The 14,958-nt window shown below is 44.4% G+C and overlaps 2 protein-coding genes across 8 annotated transcripts in view; one reads left to right on the forward strand and one right to left on the reverse strand.

Moving 5' to 3' along the window:
• Positions 1–11,446, forward strand: part of PLAGL1 (PLAG1 like zinc finger 1) — a 48,393-nt gene extending 36,947 nt beyond the window's left edge. For 5 of the 7 annotated variants that reach the window (XM_021693512.1, XM_044917488.1, XM_044917487.1 and 2 more), the window contains 2 exons: positions 4,014–4,163; positions 9,092–11,446. In XM_021693512.1, the coding sequence (XP_021549187.1) occupies positions 4,135–4,163; positions 9,092–10,331 (1,269 nt within the window). In that variant the 5' untranslated portion in view covers positions 4,014–4,134 and the 3' untranslated portion in view covers positions 10,332–11,446. Of the gene's footprint in view, positions 1–4,013; positions 4,498–9,091 lie in introns of all 7 variants that reach the window. The other 2 variants (XM_021693510.2, XM_021693513.1) reach the window with 2 other exon arrangements.
• A 2,295-nt stretch (positions 11,447–13,741) lies between these two features.
• The window catches only part of ZC2HC1B (zinc finger C2HC-type containing 1B), a 40,731-nt gene continuing 39,514 nt past the window's right edge, over positions 13,742–14,958 (reverse strand). Inside the window, exon 7 of the mRNA XM_021693517.1 lies at positions 13,742–13,812. Coding sequence (XP_021549192.1) covers positions 13,742–13,812 — 71 coding nt within the window. The remainder of the gene's footprint in view (positions 13,813–14,958) is intronic.

A 14,958-nucleotide genomic window follows, 5' to 3' on the forward strand; every position in this document is an offset into this window, starting at 1 on the left:
CACAGTCTTTCCTAGCTGTTGCCATATATATATGTTCTTATTCCAATCTGATCCTCACTCATCCCCAAAATAATCAGCATGAACAGAATGAAGCAGATGGCACAAGCCGCCTTTGGCATACTGGCAGATCTGTATCACTCACTCAGTATTTTTAGAATCAAGAGGATTGAAAATTATGTCCTGAGATGTTTTGGGGGAAGACTTACTATCTCTCCAGGGTGACAGGTGTTGAAAAATTACCATATTTAAGACTCAAATGCAATCTGTATGTCAAGTCACAGAATAGACTGACTATCATCAGGACCATCCCTTTGTCAGTTGTCTGTTAGGATTGTTGGTGGTTTGCCAGATAATAGAAAGTTAATCACAAGTCTGTTTTAAGGATGTGGCCAGAAAGCGCATCAGGTTTCAACCAAAGATTGGAATCAGCGGCAGCCAGCCAGCCAGTACTGGTCATGTACGTGGTGATGGGGGACGTTGTATTATCCACACGGTTTATTTTTTTAAAAATAGCTGAGCTTTGATCCTCAGCCACAATGAATTTATAGTCTGTTGAGAAAGACTATTTTTATAGGAGTTTGTGATAATATCATGAAAACAGTGTAAATATTTATATTTGAAGGTCCACATTAATGAAATACACAGTTATGGTGAATGAAACATTAAAACCATTTGTGAATTTGAATTCATCATTAAAAAAGGCTTCCTGAAGAAATTAAAGAGTGTTCATTATCACACAATTAATTCAGTTCAACATTTAAGGATCAACTTTGCACTTAGTACTGGCCTAGGTGTATTTAACACACAGACCTAAAACACACAAAGTCTTGGGAAAAGACATTCATGAAATAAGTATGTATAAAAATGTTTAAGTGACATTTGTTCTTTGAAAGTTCCATGGGGGAACACAGGTAGGATGTGTGTGTCACGTTTAATAAAATGTGCCATGTCTAAAAATCCCTGATCATATAACCACCATCTTTGAAGGGCCAAGCCAAGGAAAATGTAGGTAATGATGTCCATGACTGTCGGACTTTGGAATCTAGGGAAGTGGCTGGAAAGTGGATCTGGGAAAATTTTATTTAGTGCTGAAGGGCAGGTACTTTTTTTTTAAGTCTAAATTGAATAGATCTTACTTTTCCTTTGTATTCTTGGTGTGTTGGTAAGCTGTCAGCCAAAGTTGGTACCTGTTGAGAAACAGAGTACGAATTTTTACCTGCAATGTCATAGGTCTTTTCTGCATGTGTGAGCATGTGTGTGCCTCCCACTGTGAGTAACGGATGGTGGGTTAGGCAGAGGGAGGGAACGTGTGTTTTTCTCTCGTATCCATAGCGGAGCCGCTTGAACCCTGGGCCACTTGTGCAGCTGATGGCTTCTACTTTTAATCCCAGTGTTTCATAAACAACCTATATTTGTGTGGTGTGTTTTTAGATTCCCGCGTATTTCAGATCCCTGTTGTTCCCGTTGGTTGTCCCCAACAGCCCATTATATGCATCAGGTGGTGTCACAAATGAGGAAACACACTCAATATGTAGTGAACAAATGGGCAGGCTAGAATCTGAACTGGGGAGTCTTTCCAGGGTATTCACAGAACAAGAGACTCGTTCTACATACACCCTCCCACGCTTCAGGGAAACACCTGAGGGTGAATCAGCAGCACAGTTGGGCCTGAAGGAAAGGGAAGCAGAACCTTGAGCGTGAAATGGAGCTGTGCTACCTAGTACAGCAACCACCAGCCACATGGGGCTATTTTAACAAAATTTCAATTTCTCGGTGTCACATTTTGAGTGTTTAGTAGCCCTCATGTATGTGGCATTTCTGTCATCACAGAAAGTTCTCTGGGACATACTGGTCATCTCTCATAAAGCAAGAGCGGGGAGAATGAATTTAGTGAGCAAAGCTGAAAGAAGTGTCTCTGCAGGGGATTGGTGGAAGGGAGAGAAAATCCCCCCCACCAAGCCAGCTCTTCTCCTGAGGGACTGGTGCTATTTTGAGTTCCGCTGTAATGAGAACAAGGAAAAGATGAACTTCAAACTTTATACTGTGCACACATTTTAATCTTTTGTGATAGACCTGGAAAGAACACAGCAATTTCGAGTGAATGCGTATATTTAATGATGATGATAAATTCTATGGCTTTTATAGCTGGGCCAGTATTATGGCCGGACTTGGGCTGGATGAGAAGTAGGACACATCATGAGACCTGGCAGCAAAAACTCGCCCACACGGGATAGCATTCCTGGAAGGAGTCCTTCTGTCTGTGGCCACAGTTGTTGGAGATGCCCAGAGGAGGGCCTCGGGCATGAACAGCGATACTGTGAGGGCACAAGGAGTTGGGGGAGAGGGGCTCAGTTCAAGTCACACTTGGTGACAGAGGAACAAGGTATGTGCGTGCTGCCCTCAGAAGGAAGGTTTGGTGCCAAGATGCTGCCTGAGAACGGCCACGTCCCAGCTTTGGATCAGTGCTGAAGCTTCAGGTCAAAGTACACACGTCAGCTCTGAGGGTTCCAGGCAGATGGGGCACCTTGGTGAGGGGTATCTGCCTGGTGCTGGCTCCTTGTGAGCTCTGACCAGACACTGAAAGCATCTGAGCTAGCTGATGAGGAACACAAGAAGTTTGCTGAAGTTTTGGCCCATTAGAAAAGGAAGGTCAGTTTCTCTGTGTACATGTGCTCGTATGTTTAAAGAGGCTTCCACTGTTATTACAATAAAATTTCACCTAGCTAGGCTCCAGCTTTCCGATCTGAAAGTAACTGTGAAAAGGTAAGTAAAAATTAACTTTTAACAATAAAGAGCAACTCTAAAGACTGGGCGGTCAATGAATGCCTGCACGAAACAGGCACTTGAAGACCTGCTGTGATTGGTCCCTTTCCCGCCCAGCGCTTGGCTTCCTTGGCAAAGCTCAGAAAAGGCTGGTCTGCAAACAAAAGCTACCCCAGGGTGTTTTTAATGTAAACATATAGTACTCTAATTTTTTTTAAGTATTGGCACTTGAAAGGTTAGTATCCACTTGCCTGAGAATTACTCTCTCTAGAAAAGCACAGGATTCTAGGTAGTCAGGGTTTTACTGCGTTGTTCAGGACCGCCTGCGACGTCCGCCTCCTCACGTGATGGTCCACCGGTAGAAGCAGAAGGGCCTGGCTTTGGGGGACTGGCCCGGGTTGGAAGGGTGGTGACAGTTTTGGTTTGAGACACGTTGAGATTGAGAAGGCAGCAGGCCCACCTCCTGGAAGTGGCCTGCGAACAAGTAGTTGGCCCTCCAGGGTGGGGCTCAGGAATGAGGAAATGCCCCCATAAAGCAGAGGGGAAGAGATTAGGAAAACAGTTCACTAGAGGATGCTACCTACGCCTTTGACCGCAGCCTGGGCCACTGTTGTTTCCGTGGGAATATTTTGTTTCCCCTCCACAGGCCCCGCATCAGCGAGCTAAACTAGCTTTATTCACATTTTGTTGGCATCCTAGAGTTGAGACCTTCAGCCTGGTAACCTTGCAAACAAATTAACTTGGATGTACACAAATTATTTCATCTCATCCCGTGGAAGTTTAAACAGGTGTGATAAACAGTGTATGTTGTGCTAACAACGAGCGAAGACGAATAGCCCACGGTTTGAATAAGCAGAGATGATTTTTGTTTCCATAGCAGTAAAACATTCGAATGCACAGGGGAGTTATTTTTTTTTCTTTGACTTGGCCGACTGAGTCTCCCACTGACCTGAAGTCATGATCTGAAGTAGCTAATCCCGTGTCTATGGAACTAGCGGTCTCTGGGGAAGGGAAAGTGTGCTTCGTGCCCCGTCCAAACACTGTGCTGGCCTCCTCACCCCTGAAGACTTGAGTGCAGAGAGACCTGTGGGAGCGCACGGGGAGGAGGGGGATGTGGGTGCTGCACTGGACCCATTTAAAGAAGCGTGCTGGTTCTGGGTGGTTGGTGCTGAGCTGGGAGGGGAGGAAGAGCGCTGTTTTCAAACGGCTAATACCAGAAAACTGTTCCTCTGTTCCTCTTCTCTCCGCAGGCGGTCTCGTGATCCAGAACACGCGCCCGCGCTAGTGATGCGGATCATCTTTCTGCCCCTGGAGCCGCACCTGTGCCTCCGGCATTGTCCTCCCAGCCCGAGTCTGCATATATAAATTGGGATGTGGGAAAGCAGGAAGCAAGGCTCATGGTAACTGAGAGGCCCATATCTGGGTAGATCCAGGCCAGGCCCACGGCGCGGCCTCTCCCCTGCTCTGGAGCTCAGGCCACCGTGGCTCCGCTCATGTGCTCAGCACCGTCCCTCCATTTGTGCCTAAATGGCACAGCATTTGGTCAGCGCATCTGAAAAGGAAGGTGTGAGAAGTAAAGCCCATGGCCACCTATCCCTGCCAATTATGTGGCAAGACGTTCCTCACCCTGGAGAAGTTCACTATCCACAATTATTCCCACTCCAGGGAGCGACCTTACAAGTGCTTGCAGCCAGACTGTGGCAAAGCCTTCATTTCCAGATATAAATTAATGAGGTGAGAGAATCTAGAAAAGGTATGCACTTTTACACATACCTTTAAATGGCTCAGCTAGCCCTCGGGCCAGACACCGCAAGGGAAAAGGGATGCAGGATGCGGAGCACGTTAGCCCTTACACGCCACTGTTTACTGTGGTTTTCTGTGCCAGTTTTGCACGTAGCGTCAGTTCATTCTTTCAGCAAGTATTTCCTGGGGTCCTGCGATATGCCAGGCATAAAAACAGACAAGACGAAAGACCCATGCTGGAGAGAGAGTCATGCAAACACAATTAAAATGCAATGGAAGTTCTTTGACAGAGCTACGCAGCTGGAGGGGGCTGTCGTCCGCGACTTGAGGAGCGCTGTCAGGGCTTCTCAGACAGGTAGTCTCAGGCTGTGACGTAAAGAATGACCAGAAGGTGGATACAGAGGAGCTTCTGGGGAAGCTCAGACTGGAGGCAAAAAAGGAAGCCGCTCCTAACAGGCCTTCTCTGCTGTCCTGAAGGGTTTATTTATCCTACTGAGTCTAAGTAGTGAAAAACAGGATTTTGATTGGGATGTTAGAGAGATGGTTCATAGTAATTTGGAGAAGAGAGAGGAGGCAAGTAGATGGATGTGAAGTAGGAGTTGACAGTCCAGGTCCTGACAGTGAGGATGGAGAGGAAGGAACATCTCCCAAGTGTCAGCTTGTGGAGCCTTTTCTCGCCTTAGGAGCAGTCTGTCCAGCCTAACAAGTGGAATTCTGTTGGGTATACAGGTGTTGAGGATATGCATTTAATTGGATTTTCAAAGGCATCCATGATACGCAGAAGAGTAAAAAGTACTGTTTTAGCAGACCAGTCCTTTAAAAAAAAAAAAAATCGTACATTTAGTCTGAATTATTTCTTGAATGACTGTTAGGTGCTCACTTCCATAAGGGAAATGAATATATGAGCTGTAGCTTCTGCCTCCAAAGGTTTTTATATCTTAGAAAAGACAAAACCTACATAACATCCCTCAGTTGCGCACTAGTCTTGAGAACGGTAGTTGAGCATGAATGTTGTGTGCTGTGTATGCGGTCCACACGCAGAATCCCCACTACTGTGTGCTGCTTTGGATGCCTGGTTAAGGGAAATCTGTCATTTGCCTTTCATCTTCATGATATGAACTTCAGAGCTGCAACTTTCAGACTAGCACAGTTGAGAGTAAAAATTCGGCTGGAGAGGATTTCCCTCTGAGTGGTATTATTAACATGGACCCACATTATTATTAAATCTTGGAGTGCCCTTGGAGGAAGGCACCTGAAAGTTTTTAAAAAGATCTAGATTATGCTCCTGGCCCTTTAGAATACCACAGTCATAGATGATTGCAATATGATCTAGTTTTTAAAATAAGCCTATAAACGCAGAGGTATTTAAAATTCAGATGGGTTCTGTACATAGGCCAACATTTAGTTGCCATAAATATGTAAGTACTGAGTGCCTACTGTGTGCACCGATTTTGTTGCAAAGCCTTCCTGTTTTGCAACCAGCTGCTTCTGTGGCCTCGGTAATTCTGGCCCGAGCGCCGAACGCGAACGCGGAGCTTGCTGCAGTCAGCCCGCGGTGAAGCCGTGCGGGCGGTGAATGAGGGAATGAATGAGGGCGTGAATGAGGGCCGAGACGCGGATAGGAGAGAAGTATGTGCAGAAGACAGTGGAGCGAACATGACTGGAGTGGCAGGAATTAGGCGGGATTACTGGGGTAGAGCACACTGAAGAGGTCTTGGGCAATCTGTCCGGTAGGTGGTGGCTCCGAGTAAGGGAGACAACTTGCCCAGGGAACGGTGTGAAGTGAGGCTGAAATGGGCAGGCAGCAGTGCGCTTTCTGCAAGAAGCACCTGCCCCCCAGCGGCCACCAGCCTGGCGTTGCCTCTAGGCTTGAAGCGGCGGGTCTGAGATGGGGTGGACGCGGGGCGCGGTGGTGGGGATGCTCTCGGCTTTTGGTGTTTAGACTTTACAACGGGCAGCATTCCCTCCCATTTCCCTCAGTTGCACCATAGGCTCCATTTTATAAGCAGAGGTTGGAGAAAATAACTTGCTTCACTAGAGAAGAGAACGCGGGTCCCAGCACAGCGAGCGGGGAAAGCAGGTGGAAACAGCCCAAGGCAAGAAGGAAAGCTGATTTGGCAAGGCCGGTTGGAAGTCTTCATGTCAGCAGGCAGCCCTGAGCAACTCTAAGATCACTGGCACGGCCCAGGTGCCGCACTTGGTGCTGGTGGACGCACAAACTGAGACCGGTGGTTTCGCGGTTGTGAGGCAAGAAGAGAAGTTGAGGGAAGGAAACCAGTGGTGGAAGTAATTTCAGCTCTAAGCTGATCATGTTCTAGACTGGGGCTGTTGCAGGAGTCAGGGATCAATTGAAAGGGGGAAGATTTGGATGCCAGGCAAAGGAGAGAGTCAAAAATTCAGAGGAATGGCAGCTGGTACAATGTGGAAAGTGCTATTATTGCTCAAGCAGAGTTAAGGTAGTCATGAGTAGGACAGTCCAGAGTTGTTAACTTGGCATTAATCTATCTATCCACGGGCGATAAATGGAATCGAATCAGATCGCAGTCCTCCACAAAGAAAACAAGGGAGAGAGGCGGGAATAGAAGAGCCAGGGCAAAGCTCTGGGGTCCCTATTCACTAGTACTGGACCAAATCGAAAATTGTTTAAATGCCAAGTTTATAAACCATTCCCCCCTCACCTCTATTCCTGACGGTGGATCTATGGATAGCTTGTATAAGAACGGGGTTGTTTGCCCCTCTAACTAGGCTTGGAAAACCCTATCTGCAGTGTATTTCAGTACATGTGGAACTCAGGGCCCCAGCATCCGTTCCCATCTCTCAGATGCCTCGTGCACTGGCTCCCATCCCTCCACATTGTTTGTACCACGGTACACACCCGTGTGTATGCTGAGCTCTGGCGTGGAGCGAGAGGGTGCAACTGCCTTTTCTTCCTGTCCCATGCACAGAGTCAGCTCATGTTTTGTTTTGTTTTTTTAAAGGGAGAGAGGCAGAGATAGAAGGTTTTGCTTTATTTTTAAGAAAATGACAACTCCTCTTTATATTTTTGAACTGGCTACTGTAGACCCCTTACCAATTTACCTCTAGAAAAGGATCAGGAATCTAGGGCAGAAGGGGCGCCTGGGTGGCTCAGTCGTTAAGCGCCTACCTTGGGCTCAGGTCATGGTCCTGGGGTCCTGGGATCGAGCCCCGCATCGGGCTCCCTGCTCGGTGGGAAGCCTGCTTCTCCCTCCCCCACTCCCCTGCTTGTGTTCCCTCTCTCGCTGTGTCTGTCAAATAAAGTCTTCAGGAAAAAAAAAAGGAATCTAGGGCAGAAGATTGGGTGAAAGGTATGATTAGTACACTTTTGACTTAAATCCTTTTCTTACAGAAATGAGTTGTTAGAAATTCTTTTGTATCCAAAGCCACAAGTTCAGTTGCATCTCAGAGGCGTGCAGCCCCATCTCCAGTTCTTCAAGATCCAGCCTACTTCCTGAAGGTCACTGGTAATTTCACTGGTAATTCAAAAGGACTTTTTCTAGAAGGGCTAAGCTGCTACAACAGTTGAAAGTTTTTCTTTGAGCTTCTGGGACAAGCCATAATCATCCTAGCTGATCTGAAATTTCAGAATACCCGTTTTATATTTGTAAAGCACAGATCAGTTCTGGAAAACCATCACATTTCCGATTCTGTTGTAGTTCCACAGATTTCCTAAAATCTAAACTCTGTTGGGTTTTAAATCCCAAGTTCAATGAAAACTTTAGTCATCCTTACAACTTTAAAAAGGTCTATTTTAATAAAGTGTATCATAAAATGCCAAGTCCTGTATGTTAGTTTTCCTTCCAAAACAGCATCCGTAATTACAACGTGTGGCTTGCAAGGTACAACACGGGTTGCTTCACATCCACTTCGACAGTTAACTCTTTTAGGTATTCTGTCTTTAAGGCCTCTGGAGCCAGGGGCTGCACCCCTCTGACATGAGAGCTGATAGAAGAATACTAACTAGAGGAACCAAGCCTGAAGTGTCAGGATCTCATAAGCATGCAGCTCAGGCTCAGCGCCCAGGTGGTGGGTGGCGTTCTGGGTCTAAGTGAACACTCTCTGAGAGTAAGGATAAATTTTTCAGTGTTATTTCCGTGGCCTGAACTTTTTGCCTCAATCAGGAATTATACTTAGGAACAATAACCTAAAATCTGGGAAGGGGGTGTGAGGGGAGCATGGGGTTCTGTGTAGAAGGTAAATTGGGTCACTATTGAAAATTCAGTAACTTCCAAAGAGCCTTCTTGAAAATCACATTTAAAAATATGTGTTTGTTTAGAAATCTTTGTATAGATGAGGAAACTATGTTCTCAAAGAATATTTTTTTACAGGTACGAAAATTGTATTAGACCTTTAGTGTAGTGCCTGGTTTTTTTTGTTTGTTTGTTTTTTGTTTTTTAGTTATAATCTGTATCTGTAGAATCTGGAAAACACAGAAAAGCTATTTTTTAAATGAAAATCTCTTATGCCAGCACCTAGGGAAAGCTATTAATATTTTCCTATCATCCCCACACATTTGACTATTAAGACAAAATGGAGTCTATTACGAAATTTTTCCTTCTGCTCCTAGGCATATGGCTACCCATTCCCCCCAGAAATCTCACCAGTGCGCCCACTGTGAGAAGACATTCAACCGGAAAGACCACCTAAAGAACCACCTCCAGACTCATGACCCCAACAAGATGGCCTTCGGGTGTGAGGAGTGTGGGAAGAAGTACAACACCATGCTGGGCTACAAGAGGCACCTGGCCCTCCATGCGGCCAGCAGCGGCGACCTCACCTGCGGGGTCTGTGCCCTGGAGCTAGGGAGCACAGAAGTGCTGCTGGACCACCTCAAAGCCCATGCTGAGGAAAAGCCCCCCGGCGGAACCAAGGAGAAGAAGCACCAGTGCGACCACTGCGAGAGATGCTTCTACACCCGGAAGGACGTGCGGCGCCACCTGGTGGTCCACACAGGCTGCAAGGACTTCCTGTGCCAGTTTTGTGCCCAGAGATTTGGGCGCAAAGACCACCTCACTCGACACACCAAGAAGACACACTCACAGGAGCTGATGAAAGAGAGTCTGCAGGCCGGAGACCTTCTGAGCACCTTCCACTCCATCTCTCCGCAGTTTCAGTTGAAGGCTGCCCCGTTGTCTCCTTTCCCTCTAGGAGTTCCTGCACAGAACGGGCTTGCAAGTAGCTTGCCAGCTGAGGTACACAGCCACCCCCACAACCCCTCGGATCAGACCTCCCAGCCTGTACAACCGCTGCCAGAGCCCCTGGCCCCCCTCCACCCCGTAACCGCTCCTAGCTCTCCTCCCCCACCCCTCCAGAATCACAAGTACAACACCAGTTCTACCTCATACTCCCCACTTGCAAGCCTGCCCCTCAAAACAGATACGAAAGGATTTTGCAATATCAATTTGCTTGAGGACTTGCCTCTGCAAGAGCCTCAGTCACCTCACAAGCTCACCCCAGGTTTTGACCTGGCTAAGGGAAGTGCTGGTAAAGTGAACCTGCCCAAGGAGCTACCTGCGGATGCTGTGAACCTCACAATACCTGCCTCTTTGGACATTTCCCCCCTGTTGGGCTTCTGGCAGCTGCCCCCGCCTGCTACCCAAAATGCCTTTGGGACTAGCCCTCTCACCCTGGGGCCTGGGGAGTCTCTGCCCCACAGGTTAGGCTGTCTGGGGCAGCAGCAACAAGATCCCTCACTAGCCATGAGCACCATGAGCCTGGGCCAGCTCCCCCTTCCTCCCATCCCCCATGTTTTCCCAGCCGGCACTGGCTCTGCCATCCTGCCTCATTTCCATCATGCATTCAGATGACTGGTTTTTCAAGCATACTTTTCTTATTCTGAAAGGTGTTTTAAGAAGCATTTTAAACATCAGTTATAATAATACAAGGAAAGATTTGGAAAGCAGGACTGGGAATATGGCTTATTCAGTGATGACTGGCTTGAGATGCGAAGAGTTCTCGAACTGCATGTATTGTGCCAATCTGTCCTGAGTGTTCATGCTTTGTACCAAATTTAATAAGCAAGTATTCTTTAAATGGAACTGCAAATATTGTCATAACCGACATCCAAACGAGGGCTGCTATATATACGTGTTTGTCAAATTGAATTTAATCGTAAGCCATGATCATAATAATGTTAACTAATTTTATGTGGCACTGCCTAGTAAGGGAACTATGGAAAGGTTTGGATTTCTCCAAAATGGGAGAATTTTTACAATAAGAAAATAACCTTTATATTGCATATTATAACTAGGCTGTGTATTTCTTTTCAGGGATTTTTCTACCTTCAGGGTTGGATGTAGTTTAGTTACTATTGCCATAGCCAACCTGTAGTTTTACAGAAACAATTTCTTGTGGAATAATAGACGTCTCCATTTTAATAAAGCATTTTAAATGTAGTTTGAATATTTTCCACAAGATGCTACAATGTGAGTTATCACTTCATTTATCTTAAAGACTAAACTGGTTGTCAGTTACATCTGACAGAAAAAAAAAAAAATCACTGTGTAACCAGGTTAAGTGGTAAAATAATCCAGGCGTCAGTCAAAAAAAGCATTTTGCTGACTTTAATATTGATTATATTTTTTAACAGGAATTTAAGAAAATATTACTGGAATTTAAAAATATATATATATATATTAAACAAGAATTTTCTTTGCTCTGTCTGGCTTAAGATACTACTCTGCTTTATTATTTTTAATCACCAATAAATGCATTTTAAATTCATCATTTAAGTCAATATTAGTTTTATTCAAAAAGGTTAACATTTACAATGTAACTATAATCTATGTCTTGAATTTGGTATCTAATGAGTTTTAAAAATATAAAACCTAACCTTTTTTTTAAAGCTCCTTTGTCTTTCTTTTGTGTTTAGAGGCTTTCTATATGAAGATATATCTTACATATAATAAACTCTACAAATCCTGCATACTTGACTGATTTTTATATACAACTACACCCAGGTAACCATGTAGATGGAGTTTCATGAAAACATTTCCAGCTCCCTACCCAGCTCCCTCATGCCCCCTCCTGGTCATTACTTCCCCCACAGAAACTACTATTCTGACTTCTAGTCAGCATCTATTAGGTACTACCTTTTTTTTTTTTTTTTTTTTGAGTAAATTAGGATTTCAGGTGGAAGCTCATATGCTTAAGTTCCTAGTGCTATTAATTTATTTCTAAAAACTACTGATAGAACATTTGGATCTTTCCATAACATTATGTAATTTATTTCTGATGTGTATGTCAGAGTACTGGCCACTGGAGTTTAGTCTACCCTGGGCTACTATGTTCCAGTTTTATAATGGTCCTGACCATTAATTTTTTATACAAATTTAGAAATTTGCCTATTCCTTATTGGGATTTCTTCAGAAAGTATTATGACTCCTTGAATCTGACAGGCCTGTTTTTGTTTCACCTCTAATGAGGGTGGGGGTGGGTGGAGAGAAGGAAGCCTTGAGTACCTCTACCCATCAAAGAAGCCTATTGGCCAATGTGAGAAACCGTGGCCCACAGCTCTTACCAGTGATGCCGAGGACCGTGATGGGCAGCAGACAAGTGGCCCGGGGCTTGGCTGTAGTATGTGGAACTGACATGGTAGAGCCTTAATGTACAGTTTAACCTGGGGGTAGGAAATGAGACAAAGGGATAAAGGTTACCTCTTCATGAAGTAGGAATCCACTGGGATGCCCACCTCCATTCCTATATCTGCTCTTACCTCTCCGAGAGAAGGCGATCTGCCAGAGCATGAGGAGAAGGAGAGTACTGGCTCACCTTAGCGAAATCTCCCAAGATCCATTCACAGAAGCTTCCACAAATACTTCTATGTGGCTTAGTAGTCTTCAGTCCATTCCAGGACACATACCTGATTTCCCTGAGCATAAAACAGCATTAGATCCCCAAAATACAGATCCTAAGGGTTTCAGGTGTTGTGTTTGGGGCATTACAAGTGGAGTAGGTTGGAATTCTCCTACTTAAATTTAGACAGGAAAAATGGCTTAATTCCTTATTGAAATTCCTTGAGGTCAAGGAAAAAAAAAAAAGTTCTTAAATGAAAAAAGCATAAGTATAAAGGACTCTACAAAGAGAGTTTATTCACCCTGAGGACGGCAAAGAAAAGGAACAGAGCCATATAAACCAGTGGTGGACTAACCAGCTGGCTTCTGATTCAGCCATGATAAATAAATAACCTGAGTCCACTTATGAGCACCCTTCCCACAGGAGGGGAGAGTTACTGTAACTGTTCCTCCATGGCAGTGTTTCCCCAAAAGCTGTGTGCACTGGTCTGAGACAATTCCTCATGGTATACAGATGGACACTTAAAATAGGAACACTTACTGATTAAAGTTCATTAGAAGCAAATATCAAAAACGGGATTTCACATTATGTAGGTTAAGCTAGGTAAAACACTATTTTCCTAGTTAAGTAAATAATGCTAGTAAGTAAAACTCCAAAGACTGTTTTCCTAAAAAGTTCTAACATCAAAGCAACATTTCTTTAAAAACCTATTAACTGTAATTAAAACAAAAAGTCAACCACTGACATACAGGTTGATGTGTTGTTTAATATTGTTTTGAAAATTTTAAAGAGAGTAATGAAGAAGAAAAGGTGAATGTGGTTTTTACTTGTTCTCCATTATGTCTCAAGAAGAATCGTGGGCTTATAAACAGCCGTCCGCCTTTCCTTCCCCCTTAGGTGGCATTCCTGGGTACACAGCCATCCATGCTGATGAGTTAAAGGGAGACGGTCTGAAAACAACAAAAGGCATTTACTTTAGAACTTAATTGTTTCCACAGCGAGAAAGTTAAATAATGTAGGCATCTTTACATTTTAACAAACTATTCACAGTATCAAGAAAAAAGTCTCCACAACAGCCCTGATATTCAGTATCTATCTCAGGGAACTGTCCCTTTTGGGGGAAATGTGTTTGGAAAAAGGGACACGGTGGTAGCTTCCAGGGCAAAATGAGGACGCATTCCCCTTTCCTGTTAAGTCCAGTCAGAAGCTGAGTATCATTTTCAAACTATACGTTTAACAGAAGAGTAGGTTTCAAGAGCACACATTTTGTTAACCCAACTGAAGACTTACCCAAATTTCTCTTTGGTTTGCTTGCTATGGATTCATTCTCTTAAAGGCTTACTAACTGTATCTTGCACATTCGATGATCAGGAACACCTGGATTAGAGGTTAATTTTTTTTTTTCTTACCTGGCCTCTAGGAGTTAATCTTTTTTAGAAGATTTAGCAAATCCTTGTCTGAGTTTTGCTCCAGAAGTAGGGTCCACAGCTAATCCTTTGCAGACATAAACAGATTTGTTATTATGTAAAAGCAAACATTAGCATGAAAAAAAGGAATGATTATGAAATCCTCACATTGGATTCAAAAGTTTCTCTTCTTCCTTTTTGTTTTGTTCTGTTTTGTTTTGTAGCTATAGACAAATACTCAGTCTCTATCCTGGGCCAAATAATAAGAAAATAGGGACACTCTCAGGCACCTTCTCTCCTCTGTCCCTAGCCCTTCACTTACTCACGGATAGGCCCTTTGGACCACCACCTCAGGTGGCCCGCCATTTAAACAATCTGACACTCCCCACCTCTCCCCACTGCTGTCCTGGCTTTCGAAATGTTCCCTGAGTATATCATGTCTTCACAGTTCTTTGCCTGCTCTCATTCCAGAAAGGGTTTGATAAGCCTTATGGAAGCATGAGATGCCTTTCCTCCCAGGGGTTATTTACATAGCGATGGACTCATTCCACTAACAGGATTCTTTTCCTTTGTGCCCAGCAGCACCATTAAGTATGAGGATGAAGGAGTTGATAGATATAAGCATGTCATACCACGGTCTGTTTTGTACCGCATGGTATGGGACAGGAGTCTAAGAGATATCATTTTTTTGTAAATGGAACAATTCCCCTCTGTCCTAGAGCCCTCCATTCTACTCATAGTGTTTTATGAAGGGGAAGTCAGCAAACAACCCAAGGAAATTGTGAATCAAACTATCAAAAGACACAGGAACAGAAAGTTTTTAGTGTTCATTTTACCAAAAGATCTACAGGTTTTAGGTCTTCCCAAGAATCAGCAACTGACCCTCTGATACTCATTATATTGACCATAATTAAACTAGCTAAGGAAGGGATGCTAGTACAGGTAAGATGCTTAGCTTCATCAAATCCACCGGCTCCAGAAATAAAAGCAGAGCCCACCCCAACAAAGTTGTACAATGCAATTCACTAAATACATGATGCAACATAGCTCTAGAACCCAGAACTGTATTTTCGTAGGGATCGTAGTGTCTGTGTCTAAGTACTGGAGGGGCTGTTGCTCAGCGGGACATTCTCAGGAGATCAGTCCCCTGGATATCCAAACCCTCGGGAAAATAGTCACTAGTTAGAGATCCACTGACTAGGTTATAAACTCACTTTCCAACTGAACATTAGAA

Source organism: Neomonachus schauinslandi, chromosome 8 (assembly GCF_002201575.2).
Source record: "Neomonachus schauinslandi chromosome 8, ASM220157v2, whole genome shotgun sequence".
Classification (NCBI taxonomy): Eukaryota; Metazoa; Chordata; class Mammalia; order Carnivora; family Phocidae; genus Neomonachus; species Neomonachus schauinslandi.